General features: G+C 45.9%; 1 protein-coding gene and 1 pseudogene across 3 annotated transcripts; both read left to right on the top strand.

Annotated features, from left to right (window-relative positions):
- Nucleotides 1–266: 266 nt before the first annotated feature.
- On the top strand, nucleotides 267–17,937 carry ILVBL (ilvB acetolactate synthase like). 2 transcript variants are annotated; one of them, XM_081176501.1, is made up of 16 exons: nucleotides 267–366; nucleotides 6,062–6,222; nucleotides 7,099–7,300; nucleotides 7,383–7,510; nucleotides 7,741–7,879; nucleotides 8,812–8,923; nucleotides 9,321–9,420; nucleotides 10,053–10,150; nucleotides 10,485–10,621; nucleotides 10,828–10,962; nucleotides 11,159–11,273; nucleotides 11,392–11,561; nucleotides 12,355–12,425; nucleotides 13,555–13,626; nucleotides 14,445–14,550; nucleotides 16,717–17,937. In XM_081176501.1, the coding sequence occupies exons 2-16, from the start codon at nucleotides 6,085–6,087 to the stop codon at nucleotides 16,893–16,895; spliced, it is 1,902 nt and encodes a 633-aa protein (XP_081032627.1). In that variant the 5' UTR covers nucleotides 267–366; nucleotides 6,062–6,084; the 3' UTR covers nucleotides 16,896–17,937. The 2 variants fall into 2 exon arrangements, with proteins under 2 accessions (XP_081032627.1, XP_081032626.1); XM_081176500.1 differs by lacking the exon at nucleotides 267–366 and adding an exon at nucleotides 736–893.
- LOC308576795 (phosphoglycerate kinase pseudogene) lies at nucleotides 2,000–4,118 on the top strand (annotated as a pseudogene). The gene has a single exon. The product of its transcript is annotated as a phosphoglycerate kinase pseudogene (transcript).
- Nucleotides 17,938–18,682: the final 745 nt, after the last annotated feature.

Below are 18,682 nucleotides of genomic sequence, written 5' to 3'. Positions count from 1 at the left end.
ATTGGATGTTCTTAATGAAAAATTTAAAAAAAGATGAAGAAATATACAATAACTTGAATATAATAGTAAATGCTTGTGCAGCCAGTTAAGCAATAAAGAAGCTCATATAAATATATATAATACAAATACATCTCACTTCTTCAGAGGGAATTAAAAAAATGCGAACCCGGAAGATCTCTACCCAAACATTACTCTCTTTCCCTCCCTTTCAACATCCGTGGATTACCAGACGGCGTTTTGCTACGAGTCGCGATTTGGGACAAGCAACCTGGCGGCTTTCGCCACCCGCTGCCCTCTCGAGGAATCGTTCGCTCGCCGCGTGACGTCACGCCGTCGCGCCCCCAGTTACACGGCGCGGGTTGCTAGGTAACAGCCAGCGGGGCCTGTATGTGTATATGTGTGTGGGGGGAAGGGAGTGGGGGAATTTGGGGGGGGGGAGCGCTCGTCTGCACGCGCAGTCCCGTGTCTGTGCGGAGGAGCCAGCCCGTTTTCTGCTTCCTAGAAGCAAGGCCTCGAGCCCGTGAGGAGGGGTGGGGGGATGCGCGCGCACAGAGCCCTCTTCTTCCCCCTCCCTCTCCGGCGGCCTTCACCGGCCTGAGGGGCGCCTGAGGCGGGTTGCGTGTTACGTGTTCGTGTGAAGGCGGCCTCTGCCCCAGTGCCCCGCCCTGGCCCTGAGGCAAAATTTGCCAGAGCCACCCCGTCCCGTCGCCTGCAGAGAGAAGCGGCTGGCGCTCCCTCAGCAGCCCTTCTCTGGCGGGAGGCGGGCCCGACGGCGGAGGCGGGGCCGCTTCCAGCCAGCCAGCTTGCCTGCCTGCCTTGCCTCTCCCTCTTCCACCCTGGTCCTGCTGTCTCCTGGCTCCCCGACGGTGGCGGTGACGTTTCGCTCTGGTTTTGTAAGTTTGGGGGGGGTCCGCTTTAGCAAACTTTGGCGGCGGCCAGGGATGGGAAGCGGTGGTGCGGCGCAGTGGTTAGAGAGCTGGGCTAGGACCCGGGTTCGAATCCTCACCGCTCAGGAGCCGCAGGGAAGCTTGCTGGGCGGGTGAGCTCGTGCAACGGGGGGTGGGGGTGGGATCGAGCAGTCGTCGCCTCTCTCAGCCCCGCCTACCCACCACCTTCTTCTTTGGCGATCACTCTTAGCCGGGTAAGATTGTCTTCCGTGAGCACGGTCTCAATAGTGAGTCCGTAAATGACTGTGGAGGCCAATTCTGGAGCCACACGTCCTTCCATAGTGGGGACATAGGTATCCGGGTGGAAGTTGATCACGATGAGGGTTTGCCAAACGTGCCTTCCTCTTTGCACGTTAAGAGGAAGAGTAAAGGTGGATTGGAGACAAAGATTGTGGAGGTGGGGGGTTTGGGGTAGGGAGGGGAAGGATGATCTTCCTCTCCAGGGAAAGAAAGTGAGATAAAAGGTTAATATTTGTATATTAATAAAAATCTATAAATGGGGACTAGAAGGACAGGAAATGCCATTTCCTTAGTCATGTGTATTAGACAGGGGTTTCATTCATCCATTTAGTGAGTTGTGCTAAAATGAAGCTATGGGCTGTAGCTGATGCTGAGACAGCTCATAGGAGACTGTCTCCTATGGAGTGGAGAATTTGGGTTGCCCAAAGCTTTTTATAGGGTGCAAAGGTGTACATGGAAAACAGGGCTGTGGACGTATATTGAGACTGAAGTAAGAATCTGTTTGGAATGATACTAGTTTAAATTAGTTCCAAGGTTAAACCACATTAAGCAATGATTGAGTATTGCCACTAGGATTTGTTCCAGGTCCTATCAGGGAGAATGTTCCCTGAGTGTACTCTGGACTCACCATTATGATTACAGATAATCATAGATTACATAGAGAAAGATTACAGATACAACTGATTTGGTTATGTTGCTTCACCTTCTAGTAAGATCCTCCTAGTTCTTTTCTTTGCCTTATTCTTTAGAAACTGAATCACAAATTTTTGGCACCAACAATATTTAATATATCTGGTGCTGGGATTTCATTATTTCTGGTTTCTTCCAACACAGTTCCACAGTTGAGCAGCAGTGTGCATATGTAGTGATGGAGTGAGAATGGGATAAACCTGCTGCTGAACAGGTGGGGAGGAAGGATCAAGGAAGGGGATGGTGGAGTGGATGCTGTCTATCAGCAATGACTTACAATTTTCATTTATAGCAAAGGTGTAGGCATGCCCAGTAGGGCTGGGTGATATCTGGTTTTCAGTATCACAATATATCATCAGCTAAACATTGAGATATACTGATATATCACGATATCTGAAATAAGATGGAGCTACATAGAGGTGAACATGGTAATGTCTTGGCAACTGTTACCAAGTCGCGGGTCTGAATCACCACACACTGATGAAATCATCACTTTCATCAGCAGGCAAGCCAAAATGCATCCAAACAGGACTTTGGTTTGGGGCTTGGATACCAAATGGTGGTATTCAGGTCCAGGACAATCCAAAATACAGTAATGAGTCATAGTGAACACAAATAATCTGGGAAAATACTGGGGCGGGGGGCGGATTCTAAGCTTGATGCATATAATTACATGAAAATTAACTCAATGATAGCATGCTTCAACTAAACCATTAAATATTTATGGAGAATATATTAATATTCTATGCAGTTTGGGGGGCAAATTTACAAAAGTAGTAGATTTAGTAAAAATATTAATTAAACTTGCATATGATTAAGAATTTAATCTGTTTTCTAATAATTTACGAGTAGTTTATGTAATTTGCTAGTGTCAAGCGCATCTCCTTCCCCACTCAGAGGGCCAGCTCCAATTCTATGCATGAGTAAGCCCCACTCAGTTCAACTAAACTTACTTCTGCTCTTGCTGCCAGTGAACAAGGAAGAGGTTGCAGTCCATTTGCTCCTGCTGTGAAATGTCTGTCTCCACCAAGCTTACTCTGTCCAGATGTGAAGTGGATGTGAAGGGCAAGCTTGTGGTCATGCAGGTTGACTTCAGCGTTCCAATGAAGGACAACAAAATAACCAACAATTAAAGAATCAAGGCAGTTGTCCTAAGCATTAAGCATTGCTTGGATGATGGAGCCAAGTCTCTGGTGCTGATGAGCCACCTGGGTCGGCCTGGTGGGGTTCCTATGCCTGACAAATACTCCCTGAAACCAGTAGCAGCAGAGCTCAGAGCTTTGCTAAGCAGGGATGTCACATTCCTGAATGAGTGTGTGGGTATAGATGTGGAAGCTGCTTGTGCAACTGGCTCAGTCTTTCTTCTGGAAAACTTCCGATTCCACATGGAAGAGGAAGGCAAGGGAAAGGGAAAGGACGTTTCAAGAACAAGATCAAGGCCAATTCTGCAAAGGTGGATGCTTTCAGAGTGTTGCTTTCTAAACTTGGAGATGTTTATATCTATGATGCATTTGAAACTGCACACAGAGCTCACAGTGTCAATCTGCCTCACAAAGCTGCTGGTTTCCTGATGAAGAAAAAACTGGAGTATTTTGCAAAAGCTCTAGAGAACCCAGAGCAGCCCTTCCCAACAATCCTGGGAGGTGCTAAAGTTCAGGATAAGATTCAGCTGTTCAAAAACATGCTGGATCAAGTCAATGAGATGGTTATCTATTGTGGGATGGCTTTGACCTTCCTTAAAGTGCTCAAAAACATGAAAATTGGCAACTCTTTGTATGATGAGGAAGGATTAAAAAATAGTCAAGGACCTGATGGCAAAAGCAGAGAATAATTGTGTACGCATCACTTTGCCTGTTGACCTCATCACTGCAGGTAAATTTGATGAGAATGCTAACACTGGAGAAGCCACTGTGGACTCTGGGGTCCCTGATGGATGGATGGGTTTGGATTGTGGTTCTGAAAGCATTAAGCTGTTGGTGGAAGCTGTGGGCAGGGCCAAGCTGATTGTGTGGAACGATCCAGTCAGTGTCTTTGAGTGGGACAAGTTTTCCAAAGGAACCAAAGCTTTGATGGATAAAGCTGTGGAAGTTACATCCAAAGGTACCATCATTGGAGGTGAAGACACTGCTACATGCTGTGCCAAATGGGGCACCGAGGAGAAAGTTAGTCATGTTAATACTGGAGGTTGGTGCCGGCTTGTAATTCCTGGAAGGTAAAGTGGCTGCTCTGAGCAATGTTTAGCAGTAGATCATGGGATGAATAAGAGCGCCTCCCAGACATGTTCCTGTGCACAGCCTTTAAAGTAACCACTTCTATATTTGTACTGGCAGCAGGGTCAAATAAAGTAAGCTGCAAGATTTACAGCAATGTTAAAATGGCTCTTGTCTTGTAGAGTCTGCAGTTTACCTGATGTTGACTGGTCCCCTGTTGCCCCACCTGAGCTACTGTAGTGTTAAATGGTTTTTGTGATATTTAGAGTGGATATATTTATTTTTTTTGCCTTTTGACTGAGGCCAAGTTCCCCTACTTGTAGTCAGTACCTCAAAGCAAATTCCTTCATTCAATCTCAACAGCGTGTTTAGCTACTGCTACTTCTCACCTTTGCACAGTACCACAAGGTGGAGGGAAAATGCAGGTGTCAACTGCAATGTTAGCTTCTAAATAAATGTTTTGAGATGCAAACAGGAAAAAACCCTAAACATCTGCCTTCTTGGGAGTCAGCCCCGTTGAATTCAGCAGGGCTTATTTCTGACTTGACACGCATTTGCTTGCTACTTAACAACAAGCACCCACCCTCCCCATCATTCTCACCTTACAACAACAACCTAATCTCCCATTTAAGCATAAAGCAGCAACAGTTAAATCTTCTCCCCTTCATTTCCTCATATTGTGACATCGAAGGGCCCCCATCCCACCAATCTCTCCCTTTTTATCAAAGGGAAGGAGGAAGGGGAGACAGGAATAAACGGAGCCAACAGGGCAACTTGGTTTTTTTGTTCTTATTTTAAAAGTGGAATGGTGCTCCCCGTTCCACCCTCAAATGGGTAGTAAAGGCATCAGAGAGGTTAAAGAAAGGCTTCTCGCATGTGCACGCAAACACAGGCAGAAGAGGAGATGGGAGTAAAGAAAGAGAGTTAAAAAACAGGGCAACGTTTTTTGTTCTTACTCTGAAGAAAACAACCTGTTTCTTTTTTCATGGGGGTAAGGAAGAGGAAATAGGGCTCCCAGCAAGAAGCCCCGAGCCAGGCCAGACCAGCACCTACCAGCTTGTCCCACCAGCTACTAAACTGCTGAACCGGGGCTTGCTGCAAAATCAAAAGAAGTATAAGGGCTGATAAGCTGGCTGGCTGCTGCTTTCCCAGCTTTTTATAATCGTCACTTGTGTTTGTAGAGGCAGTTGCACAATCAAACGAAATGTAGTGACTTCGGCTATGCCTGCTCTTGTGTGTCAGTTTCTCACTGCTCCTGCAGGAGGCAGCGGAAGCCCTAAGAAGTACATACTAGCCGGCTACACAGTTTTCTCAAAATCGTGATGCTTGACAGACAACATTTTATGAAACTCTTATTGTGCTGTGGACTTCATAATCATATATTGAAAAATTGTCCAGGTCTAGTGCCCAGTAAGACATCAGTAAATAGAAGTACACATCTCGTTTCTGGGCTTTGGCTAGATAGCAAGGAAGCTCCCAGCACACTAATCATGGTGCAAAGTTACAGAACTGATGGCTGCGGTCAAAGATTGGGTTGGTTATTCAAAGCAACATGTGAACGTGTTTCTATTATCCCTGAAGCTCCTGGCTTTCTATATTTTCTCTTCCAATTTTCATTTTTATTAAAAACAACTCCACCTGGCTTTCTCTTTCTTTCCTACCTGTGGACACTAAGCCGCTGCCTCCTGGCCTAGGCCATTTCCTTCATCCCTCTCTGCTGCCTTGCCAGAGACTGAACTGCTACAAATTCTTGGTGCATAACTATGTATGTTAGATAAAACTGAATCACAGTTTGAGAGAATTTGCCCTGCATTTTTTAGATTTAAAAAATCCCTTGTCTGTCACCTCAAGAAAACTAGAAATAAACTAAATATTTGTGTTACAGAAAAGAACTACTACAACATTGCTGGCGTGCAGCTGAGGCAAACAAGTTACAGAATGGTACTTCTGTGTTTTGTCTTCCTTTTGGGACAGGAGTGCATCTGTAGCTGACACAAATGAATCCTGACGTGCCTGCTGCCACCTCGGCTCTAGAAGGCTCCTCGACATGGCTGTTGGTGCTGCTGGGAAGCCTTACAGCGACTCTTCTTGGGGTAGCTCACAAACTGGGGCTCATCTATCAGCTGTGGCATCAGGTAAAGCATAAATCAGTGACTGCCTTTAGATGCGGCTTCTTTATCCGTAGGGCAGTGATGGGAAACCCACAACCCTCTGGATGCTGCTGGATTACAAATTCCATCCTTCAATATTCACTGTGCTGGCTGGGGCTGGTGGGGGTTGGAGTCCAACAACATTTGAAGGGCTACAGGTTCTCCATCTCTGTTATAGGGGAGCCAAAGGCCTTAAGAGAGAGTAGGCAGGTTATGAACAGCTTAGGTCCAAAATGGAATTCTGTCTCCCACCCTCCCTTTGCAGGGATGTATACTGTATTGCTTTCGGGGCCCAGTATTAATCGATTTCTGTTCAGGCGATCTTGATGGTGAAACAATTGTAGCAGGGGTCTTTCACCAGACATCTGGATGTTAAACAACAGTTGGTCCTGTCGATGCCTTTTGCTTTCCTGCGCCTCAGTCCCATTGGCTCTGTATCAAAGGCACAGTAAGATGTTGTAGAGGAAGGACTGTAGTTAACCGGTAGAGTTTTGCATGAAAAAAAGTCGCAGGTTCAAACCCTGGCATTTTCAGGGAGGGTTGAGGCAAAAACCCTATCAAAAATCCTGGAGTAGCGGTCTGACTCTGAATCAAGCAGTTTCCTGTGCACAAAACTTAGGATGAGAGTGGATTTTGCATTTGAGCACCTCAGTTATCTTGAAAAGAGTATTGTTTCTGGGAGAAGAATTCATTGGTTGTGGACACTGAATGCTAAAGATTTATGCATCAGAAGCAGTTTGAGTAGGACTAGGTACCAGGAGCTGAGGGCCTAGCATCTTCCTTGTTTCTAAGCCCCTGCCTGACCTTTTATTGCATTGTTCATGGGAAGCCAGGACCAAAAGACAGACTTGTCTGTTCCAGGTGGACACGAAGAGCACTCGGCATGGCGGAGAAACTGTGGCAGAAGTGCTGAAAGCTCATGGTGTGCGCTTTGTGTTCACGCTGCCGGGTGGACATATCTCTCCCATTTTGGTGGCTTGCGAGAAGCTGGGCATTCGTGTTGTGGACACGAGGCATGAGGCAACGGCTGTATTTGCAGCAGATGCAGTGGCCAGGCTATCAGGTACCACATTTCTCCCCGTTTGTTGCTTGCTGAAGAGGGAGCGGCACAAAGTGACACTTGCCTCCGCATTTTTCTGTTGCAGGAACAGTGGGAGTTGCTGTAACGACAGCAGGACCAGGAGTGACTAACACTGTGACAGCTATGAAAAATGCCCAGATGGCAGAGTCTCCCGTGTTGTTGATTGGAGGGTCAGCAGCCAGGTTGCAGAAGGTAGGCTGCTCAGTCCGGTAGCCCTAGAATCAAAGGACAATGACAGAGTAGCTAAAACTTGATGCTGCTCCTGTTTGATTTAAGTAGGACTTTGGCCTTTATGTGTTCGCTGACACTGACTCTCTCTAGCAGCAGCTTAGCAGGCAAATTTTTCTGCATGTGTATTTTTGAGGGCAATTGAGCTGCAGCTGTGGGATTGTGAACGAGCTTTCTCCTTTCTCCATCCCCAGGGCAGAGGAGCTCTCCAAGACATTGATCAGCTGTCCCTCTTTAAACCACTCTGCAAATTCTGTGCTTCCGTGAAGTCTGTCCGAGAGATTGCCCCTGTGTTGCGAAAGGCCATTGCCATTGCCCAGTGTGACACTCCAGGTATGCTGCCGTGCCGTTGGCATGCAACAAGTATCTTCCACCCACACAGGATTGTGGCTGTTAGGTTGTTGCTGTTTTTGTACTTAAGCCAAGGAAGTAATAAAAGTTCAAGGGCTCAGTGTGGGCTATAGATATCTTTCTTTTATTGTCCAATAAGCCTTGAAAGGTTGGTTAGGTTTGAGTAAAAAATGTCAGGCTTTTCTTTCTTTTTTTACAGTATTTTTTACTGTAAATGGAAGAGCAAAAAGTTCTCTCTGAATTTTCTCAACACCCAGTAGGCCATTTGCCTACACTTTGGAACAAAATGCTTTCACCACAGTAGAATAGTATTTTGTCACGGAGGCATCTCTTCCAGCCTCACCCCCTGAAGTCATCTGCCCAGCGTCCTAATGCCCATGTGCAAGATCTCAGGGCTGGGAGTGTGGGAATAACAGCTTATTCCTCGAGTATCTTATTGGCTCTTACCTGCCCACCTGGCTCTGATGCTGGACTTGTAGAACTTGTTAACCTGTCTCCTCACATGAAGTGAATTTTGACCCATTGGAGCTCACTGGTAGGCCACTATCAGCTTCGGCAGCCTTATGTCTGAGTTTCAAAGGCTTCTGAGGCTGACTTTAGAGAAGCACTGTGGCTCTCTTCTGAGCATGGTAGGACACTTACTTTTTGATGGATGAGGAATGGTGTGTACCGGAATCCAGGGCTGACACTTCTGATATGGGAGATCCTTCTAATTGGGTGCTGCCACGTGGGAGGTAGAACTCAAGATGTTAGCGATTTTGTGCCAAAAAAGGTTGCAAGGTCCATGAGTGAGCAAGTGGGTCGGTCTCGGTGCATGCTTCTAACTAGATTTTTTTTTCTTTGGACAGTTCCTTGGCAACAGGGATTTTCTTTACAGAGTGAGGTGGTTATGGAACTTTCTGTTTGTCTTGTAGGGCCTGTGTTTGTAGAGTTCCCCTTGGATATCCTGTATCCCTATCATCTAGTAGAGAGAGAGATTTTCAAGAACTTCACTTCTAAAAGCCTTTTGGGAAAGATTGTTAACTGGTGAGTGAGCTGCCTTCCACCCTCCCATATCAGCAAAGGTATTAACTGGTGAGCGGTTCTGCGGAGGGCCTAGTGATGGAGCCCTGGAGAATTTTATAGGTCTCTCTCTTACCCTCCCCCATCTTTTTAAACTGATTCACCTGCTACTTAATTACAAGATGCCCCAATTCTTCGATCTAGTCCTCTATATCGTGGAGGAAGATTTCTCTTGCTCTTCTGCTGTATTTGACAGATTGCCACCATGAAGACCTTGAGCATCTTGGTAGCTGGTTGGTGCTCATATTTTGGGTAGCAAACTGACACCTTGCCTTCTGTGGTATAGGCTACAGCCGCCTCCTCATCACTACCATGGCAAGATCTTGGCCTTCAAGACCACATTCTTTTTGTTGTCACCCAGGTATCTGCGCAGTTACATAGGGAACCTCTTTGCCGGGGCATGGGAGATGCAGGACCTTTCACCTCTGCCAGTGAACTTGCCAAAGGCTTCAAAGGGACAGGTGAGAATCCATTTAGAGTCCCAACTCCAACTGAACGTAGCTAGCAAAGTTAATGTGTGGAGCTGGGAACATCTTACTTCTCAATTATAATTAAGTCCTACATTTCAGACAAATATTACCTTCCTTTTATGGCCAAATTCTGTGCGATTGCCATTAAACCTAGGAAACAAGCTTTGATATCGTCATGATTCAGGTTTTAAATGACAACTTCAGGTTATATTTTAGTGAGTAAGATCTAATTTATATATTTTAATTGCTGCTATATCTGTACTGTCCCTGTTATACTGAACTGCAAATTTAGATGTATCCCTATTGTGTTTCATGACTTCCTATACCTTCTGACTTCCTCTGGCCTTTACTGTCTTCTGTAAAGAGGGCAACTCACTATTCCTCTGGAAAGGGGGGCAAATTGAGACTGAATGACGTAGCTTTCATCCTCTTACCTGTAAAGTCCTAGATTTACTGCCTTTTCACAGTCACCGTCCCCCCCCACCCCAATGAGGAGCTGCTGTTTTCCTCTTTTGAAGCTATTCTCTCTCCTCGCCCCCCCCCCCAGTAATAGCTGTGTTGTTGCTTTGAAAACTTGGTCATTTTTCTCAGACTGACCCTCACCTGGGCATGCCTCTGTGCAGGTGCAACAGTGTGTGGAGCTCATCAGCCGAGCTAAGAAGCCAGTCATCATCCTTGGTAGTCAGGTGACCCTACCACCAACACCAGTAAAGATACTCAGGTGAGGGGTGGTACCTTGCAATTTTGACTCCCCTCAGATCCCATTTACATTTGTCTGTGGCACACTAATCAGTATTGGTCATTAGCGAGGCTACCCCTTAAGCTGAGGAGTGCCATCGTTTCTTAGGTGAAGTAGTCTGGGATGGGGTAGCCAAACCAGTAAGGACATGAGAACTGGGATTGGGGTTGGGCAGGAGTCTGGTGTAATGGGTAAAGCTGGGGCTCTGGAGGGGACTGAGGCTATGGGCCACAGCCGGATAAAGCTGTGCTGCTGCTGGCTGATAATGGAAGACTGTTGCTGGAGTCTCTGCAGTGAAATCCTCCTGTCCTTCCAGAGATACCTTAGAAGAACTGGGGATCCCCTGTTTTCTTGGAGGTATGGCTCGCGGCATGCTGGGTAAAAATAGCCCACTGCACATCCGTCAAAACCGGCGTGACGCACTCAAGGAGGCAGATGTGGTCATTCTAGCAGGTAGAGATGGTCATTGTAGTTGTCAGTGCTAACCTCTTGCTAAAGGGGGGCTTCCTGGAAGTAGGTGGCCTATTTGGGTGTGTGATGGGTGTCTTTAGTTATTATGTGAACAGCCCTAAGATCTTGTGATGAAGGGCGGTAAATAGATAGATAGCAAGCAAGCAAGCAGTTTGTCTCATTCCCATAATTTCTGTTCTGCTCTCTAGGCACAGTCTGTGATTTTCGCCTGTCATTCGGGGGGATCCTAAGTAAACGCAGCAAAATCATTGCTGTCAACAGGAACCGGGAGCAGCTGCTGAAGAACGCACATGTGTTGTGGAAACCCACCGTGGCCATTCAGGGTGAGGGGCCTGCCAGGGTCTGCAATATGGGGGTTGTGAGGGGGTGGTCCTATTGCTGGAGCGAGAGAGGATGTGCTTCGTGGCGTGGCTTGGTGAAGTCAGTGACCCTGAGGAAGGGGATACATTGGCTGCATGTGCATCCCTTCCTGCTCAGAACCTTGCGCTTTTCAGGCCTCCTGCAACTCCTTTCCTACAGGGGATGCTGCCTGCTTCCTGGTGGCCTTGTGCCAAGCGTTGAAGGGCTATTCATGTCCCCAGGACTGGGTAACAGGCCTGAAGGAGGTTGATCGCATAAAGGAGAAGGCAAACAGGTGAGAAGCACATATGTACCCTATTCCTTTTTCTCATCCTTGTATAACTGATATTCGGAGAGTAATGCTGGCCTTGGGCATGTCTTGAATTAGTCTTGTGAGCCATGTTCCTCCCCAGGGAGAAGGCAGAAAAACCAACAGAGCAGCACCTCAACCCACTGAAGCTGCTGCACCATTTGGATAATTTGCTTCCTGAAGACAGCCTGTTGATTGCTGACGGGGGTGACTTTGTTGCAAGTGCCGCCTACATTGTAAAGCCCAGGGGGCCACTGACCTGGTTGGATCCAGGTAATACGACATTAGCGAGATGTTGGGAAGTGTAATGTATTCTGGGGGGGTTGATTCTGCTGATTCTGGTATCTACTTGTCTTACACAGCTTCTGAACTGCTGTTCTGCTGCGATATGAAGCAGCAAAAATGTCTCCTTCCTTTGAGCAGATACCTGTCGTTTTGCTAAACACACATCCAGTTTCACAATTCCATAGAATTGTGGAATACACTCCAGCCCATCTTCATAGAGGCTGTGGGATGGAGACGTCTAAGGAAGGCTCTGCTGTTTTGCTTTCCTGTATTAACCATGGTGGAAGGCACCATCTGGAGAACGTAATTTTAAAAAGGTTTTGGAAAGAGCAATTTCCTCCAGAAATTAGAATTGAGGAAAATACCAGAAGGAGTTTCTTAACTTCAAGAATTGTTCTGCATTGACCTAAGATGCCTTTAAGAGGTCTGCTTGCCTCCTTTAGGAGGCTCCCCCCCCTTTTTTAAAAAAAAAGCTGGAACAGGTTCTTATCATTAGGACTGCTTGGATTTTGTGTTTCTTTTCTTGCCACACAACTCCTTGTCTTTGTTTTATGAAAATATTAACATTCAGCCTTTCTGTCTCATGTCTGAGATGCCCAAGGTGACTAATCCCAGCAAAGTTTAACAACAACCATACAATAAAAAACAAACCAACAAAGTCTGCTTTTGAAAAAGCTAGAGGATATCAATGCAGGAACTGATCAGACTGTGGGCTGCTGGAATAGCAAGGCCACTTACTGGCTTCCTTCAATCACTGTTCTTCTACTTCTGCTCGTTTCAGGAGCCTTTGGGACCTTAGGGGTTGGTGGAGGCTTCGCGCTGGGAGCCAAGCTCTGCCGGCCAGACTCAGAGGTTAGTGCGCAGTATTGGGAAGCCAAGGATAGAAGCTGTGGTTAAACAACTCCTGTTACCCCAAAGAAGTCATTGGACTGATTGCCTGAGTCCCCATTGGGTTATTGCATAGTGGGTTTTGTTCCTTTTATTACTGCCCCAATCGATTTAAATTGTTTCAACTGCTTTTTTATTTGTGTGTTTTTAAATTCGGGTTGTTGTTGTTTTTAAGTGAAAGGTGTGCCTGGGAAGAGAGGAACTGGGGAGAACAAGGGGAGCCCCAATCACAGTGGTTCAGGGGAGGGGGGGCAGGCCAGGTAAGGGTCACATAACACAGGCATTTAGTGACTGTGTTGTGTGCCAGCCCCTCCTCCAACTTGGGAGAATTGCGGTTGTCCTATCAGCCAGCCCTCAAGGACCGCCTCTCATATAAACCAATACGGATCCTGTGATCATCATCTGAGACCCTTCTTTGTGTGCCTCCTCCACGAGAGGTCCAGAGGGTGGCAACACAAGAATGGGCCTTTCTGCTGTGGCACCCCATTTGTGGAATGCTCTCCCCAGGGGGGCTCGCCTGGCGCCTTCATTGCATATATTTAGGCACCAGGTGAAAACGTTTCTCTGTAACCAAGCCTTTTAAATGTGGCCTTTTAAATGTGTTTGTGGAAGGGGTTTTTGGTTTGCTTTTGTTTTATTATGTATTTTGTGTTCTCATTTTGTATTTTTATGTTGTGAGCTGCCCTAAGGTCTTCAGCTGAAGGGTGGTATGCAAATGTAATAAATAACAGTAATTAATATTTTTTGCTTATATGACCCTCCTTCAGATTGATAAGCCCTCCTTCTCTTTTTTTTTAAAAAAATCATTTTTATTAAATTTTCCACTTTAGCAATCCAATCAAATCACATTAAATATTCCAAATTATACATATACATATCAAATAATCCGAATATTCTGCCAAATTATAATTTTTTTAATAGGACTTCCCATGCTTCAAGTTCGGAGGGTTCTGATTGATAAGCCCTCCTTCTCAGTGATGGTTGCTTACTTGTAGGAAAATCAATAGGGTGATAAGAACATGTGATGTCGCATTTCACCTCACTGGCTGCTGCATCTACCCTCACTCACTCTTTAATAAAAAAACCTTGGCAGGTTTGGATCATATATGGAGATGGCTCCCTTGGGTTCAGCATCATGGAATTTGACACCTTCGTGCGACACAAGGTAACCCTAGCTCTGCCCAATTTGTGTTCTCTCTGCATCTGTGGGTGGGGTTATTGAAAGCAGCTAGAGATGGTCAGGGTTGGAAAGCTGTGGCTACTGGCAGCTTTGCCAAGAGATCACTTCACTGGTCAGAATCACCTTGTTTAACTAGATTTTGTCTGGCAGCCAGTTTTGGGGCTGGGCTGCTTTGAGAGGCAATAGTAGAGTCAAAGCGGCTTCTTCCATTGCCTATTGTAGCCTGCCAGCAAATCCAGCCAGGCACATTTTCTACCCAACTTCCCCCTCCCAAGTCACAGGAGAGGTTAACCTGTGCATTTCCTAAAACCTGTCTGGGGGGGGGGGCTGCTGGAGCAAGACTGAGTGATAAGTGACAGCCTCCTTGCTTGCTGGCAGAGATATTTTTCCTCTTCTGTCCCCCCACCTCACCCCCAATATGTCTCAGGAATAGGATAGATAGACAGGGCTTCCTTTCCTCTTGCTTATGTTTCTTCATCCTTCTCAGCTCTCCTGTTTTAGGTAGTGTGGAGAGATGAGGATAACAGGCTGAATTGGGCCCGTGAGCCACATGACAGAGAATCCCCCCTTTTTACATATTTGGGCAACAGGTGGAGAGGGCTTAGTTCAGACATCCAAGATTGCAGTAGAGTCTCTCTTCCTTCTCTCTCATAGTAGGAGCTCTGGATAATGGCCTCGTCCATAATTTCTTACTGTCCTTTTGTCACTGTGCATCCTAATATATAAAAAGGTAGGGTAGAAGACTGTGAATACCCTTTCTTAATCCCTGTTTAGTTCTATAACATTTTGTTCTGCTCTGTCAGACACCTGTCATCGCCCTGGTGGGGAACGATGCTTGCTGGAGCCAGATTTCCCGGGAGCAAGTTCCCATGCTTGGCAGCAACGTAGCCTGCGGCCTGGATTATATAGGTGAGTTAACAGCCTTATTAGTGCCGCATATGGCATCCTATACACAAATTCATAAGTGGATCTTGGCAGAGTTGAAGCAAAGAAGCTTGACTTGGCTGTTCTTTTAAGCAGGGTCAGGAAGATAGTGTCTTGCCTGGCCTCTGGGACAGAGCAAATTCTGCTTGTAGGGCAATTCCCCCTCATGCTCTGTGTCAGAGAGATGCAATTGCTCTGCTCTTGTGAGCACACCCAATTGGAATTTAAACGGATCATAATCCGATTGGACTTTCACACTTGCACCTCAGATCCACAGGCTGCCCCCACTATCTCCCTTTTCAAAAGTTATTATTAAAGCACTGTGTTAAACTTCATCATGTCATTGGGTTTTTGGTTTTTTTAAGCGCCAGAAAAAGAATTGCAAAACTGCATCAGCAGGGAGGGTTGGTATTTGTGACATCATAGGGACTGTCTGCTCACTGCCGGGCACACTGGGTTTTTGCTGCAGATACAAAACTGGGTTTAAGCTCTGCCAAACAAGTGGCAAACATGGCTCATTTGAACAGAACACAGTATAATGTGGTTCATGGTACTTAAAGTGTGTGTATGTGCTTTTCTGCCGAACAGCTGCGTATTGCAAGTGTAAATTAGTTTGCAAATCATCCATGTGATACACTTTCTCATAGCCTACATTAGGGTTGTCATTAGGGTTACTTGTGAGTAAATTTGCATAGTTGCATCCTTATGGTAAAAGATCAATCATACAGGGGGAATATTAATCAAACATATCTGTTCCTAAACCTCTTTGCTGTGCAAGCTAGACAGAACCCATCATCAATAGTTTACAATGGCATATGAGATGTCTATGAAGACATCACCTTCAAATGTCAGCATAACTGGTTTCATCTGTCAACAATTCTTATGCTGCAAATTGATTATTTTTTTAATACTGTATTTTCCATTTCTGTATGTGAGCTGCCCAGAGAACATTTTATATAAAATGCCATAAATAAATAGTTAATCTCTAGATGAACTTTATTCCTATACTGTACTGAAAGTCAGAATGCATGCATTGGTCCAAATATATGCATATTTGAACCTTTGCGTATTTGGACCAGTAGATAGTATTGACACATGCATTAGTTTTAACTTGGTATATCCCTTTCCCAGAAGCTGAATTTGGGGACATCCACATCAACAGTTAGCCTTTTAATAAAAAACTCTTTAAATTTACTCAAAATCAGTAATTTTACTGATTCCTGGCTTAGCTGCTTCATCTGTGTCCAGCATGATTTTAATGATTTATTGGGATGCGGAATGGCGCTGTAGTCTAAACCACCGAGTCTCTTGGGCTTGCCGATTATAAGATCGGTGGTTCAAATGCCTGTGACGGGGTGAGCTCCCATTGCTTTCCAGCTCCTGCCAACCTAGCAGTTCAAATGCATACCAGTGCAAGTTGATAAATAGCTATGCTGCAGCGGGAAGGTAAATGGCGTTTCCATGCACACTGGCTTTCATCATGGTGTCCCATTGTGGTTTAGTCATGCTGGCCGCATGACCTGGAAAAGCTGTCTGTGGTCAAACACCGGCTCCTTTGGCCTGAAAGCAAAGATGAGCACTGCATCCCATAGTCAAATTTGACTGGACTTAACCGTCCAGGGGTCCTTTACCTTTACTTTTTTTACCCACATGATTTGCAAACTACACCTGTAATACGCATTTGCTAGCCTGCATAACACAGTTACTACAATGAAAAGGGGGATGTATGAAAAGCGAAATCCTTTAGAAAACCAGTGGAAAATATCACAGGCCTAATTTATATTTTCTGTAAGGATAAGAGATAAGAAAAGGAGACACACGTTTTGTTAGCATTCAGGAATTTTGAGTCCAACTGAAGGAGCAGGCAAGGAGGTCAGCTGCCACAAGCCCATGAAGCTCAGGGTAGGTAACTTAGCTTATTAATTTGAGTGAACCATTGCCTGACCTTGGAAGTGTTCTGTCACATGCTCTGGAATATAAAAAGTAGAAGAGAGCTTTTGTATACTCCTTGCTGAAGGGTAAATCCAGAAGGGCTTCTAGGGGCAGCAGCAGCAGCAGCCTTGAACTCCAGCCCCTTTCATTTTAGGAAGAAAGTCCATCTTCCCTTCCGTATGTTTTTCCTCCTTGCTCATGTGCTGCTTTTCTTTGCAGATTACCATGTGGTGGCAAAAGGCTTAGGAGGGAAAGGCTTCCTGCTCAACCGCGAGAATGAGGATCAAACGGAGGAACTTATCAGGACAGCACAGTCTGAATGCAGGCAAGGGCACCCTGTCCTTCTCAACGTCCTCATTGGGAAAACAGACTTCCGTGAAGGCTCCATCGCTGTGTAGGGCTTAGCTTGGAGATACAAGTATGTGGGATTTGGCTGGACAGCAAAGTGATGGAAGATATGGTTCATCTGAATTGATCTCAAGCAAAGGGATGGGGCCTTGGCAGTCCTGAGGTCTCATGCCCTCCCTCATTGGGCTTCCTTGGGGTAGTTCTTCAGATAGCTGGTTTCCTCCACTTTTCAACTCTTGTTTTGCTGCTGAAGCACTAGCTCGTGTTCCACCTCCACCCATCACACCATGGCTGTTGTCTGAAGTGGGAGCAGCAAAGCAGTTCTTCGTGAATCACTTTGACTTGTTCCTTTTGGTTATTATGTCTAACAGGTTGGCTTCACTAATTGACGCAGCTAATACATTAATAACCATAGTTGGGATGAAAGAACACACGCATCTCACGTTTGCCATTCCTTCATCTGAGGATTTAGGTGCACCCTTTTTCTTTTCTTTTTTAAATAATTTTTATTAAGTTTTGCATTTAACAATCCAATCATATCACATTAATTAATTGGTGCACCCTTTTTCAACACCGGTAGATACTTACCATTCCCAAAGGAAGTGCAAAAGTGAATCTATACTATTTGGTTTGAAACAGAAACTATACCTTTCTGTCGTCCCCCTACTTCCACCTTGGACCTCAGAAGGGGCCTTTTGCTCATGCATCTTTGGTGCATGTGACCATCTAGCCATGCTAATTCAGCTGATAATACAGGTTTCTAAGTCCCAACCTTACATTCCCTAGGGCCGTATAGGCCTGTAATCCTAGTCCCATCCTCACAACTACTTTAATGCCTCAGCAGTTGCTTGTGTTCTGTTACAGGGCAGTGTTAGTCCTGTGGTCAATTTTCTCTTAGACTGTATCCCCAAATCTATTTAAGTCTAATTTTCCCTGCCAGTTTGGCAAACATTCTCAGGGGAGGGGGCAGCAGGCAACACATGAGTGAGTGTCCAGTAATACTTTGTGGACTGCTATATTTGCCTCTGTCCCTGCAGAAGCTACAATGCAGCGTTTTGCAGTGCATACAATAAAGGGATATAATTCTTGCTACCTTTGAAGTGTTGTCTGTTCCAGCTTTGCATCAACGCTAGGGAGCTGTTCTTCCATCAGTGAATTCACAAGTGCTCACCATCTCTCTGGAACATGTGGCAGGCCTGATGCCTGCATGTCCTTGGGAAAGGACTGAAACTGCCTTGGTCACACTGGTCAATGATCTCTGGTGGGCTAGGGACAAAGGTGAGAGCTGTTTCCTAGTTCTGCTGGATCTCTCAGCGGCTTTTGACACCATCAACCATAACATCCTTCTGGACTGTCTAGAGGGGCTGGGGGCACTGTTATACAGTGGTTCCGCTCCTTCCTCCTGGGCAGTGTTCAGAAAGTGGTGTGGGGGATGAGTGTTCAGACCCCTGATCTCTCACTTGTGAGGTGCCTCAGGGTTCTGTCCTCTCCCCCATACTTTTCAACATCTACATGAAGCCACTGGGAGAGATCATCAGGGAGTTTGGGCTGGGTGTTCATCAGTATGCAGATGATACCCAGCTCTACCTCTCTTTCAAATCAGAACCAGTGAAGGCGGTGAAGGTCCTGTGTGAGTGTCTGGAGGCGGTTGGAGGATGGATGGTGGCTAACAGATTGAGGTTGAATCCTGACAAGACAAAAGTACTGTTTTGGGTTGACAGGAGGCAGGCAGGTGTGGAGGACTCCCTAGTCCTGAATGGAGTAACTGTGCCCCTGAAGGACCAGGTGCGCAGCCTGAGAGTCATTTTGGACTCACAGCTGCCCATGGAGGTGCAGG

This window comes from Podarcis bocagei (genome assembly GCF_964188305.1).
Source record: "Podarcis bocagei genome assembly, chromosome: 17".
NCBI lineage: Eukaryota > Metazoa > Chordata > Lepidosauria > Squamata > Lacertidae > Podarcis > Podarcis bocagei.
Note: the sequence above shows the minus strand (reverse complement) of the source record. Positions and strands in the feature narration are given on the sequence as shown.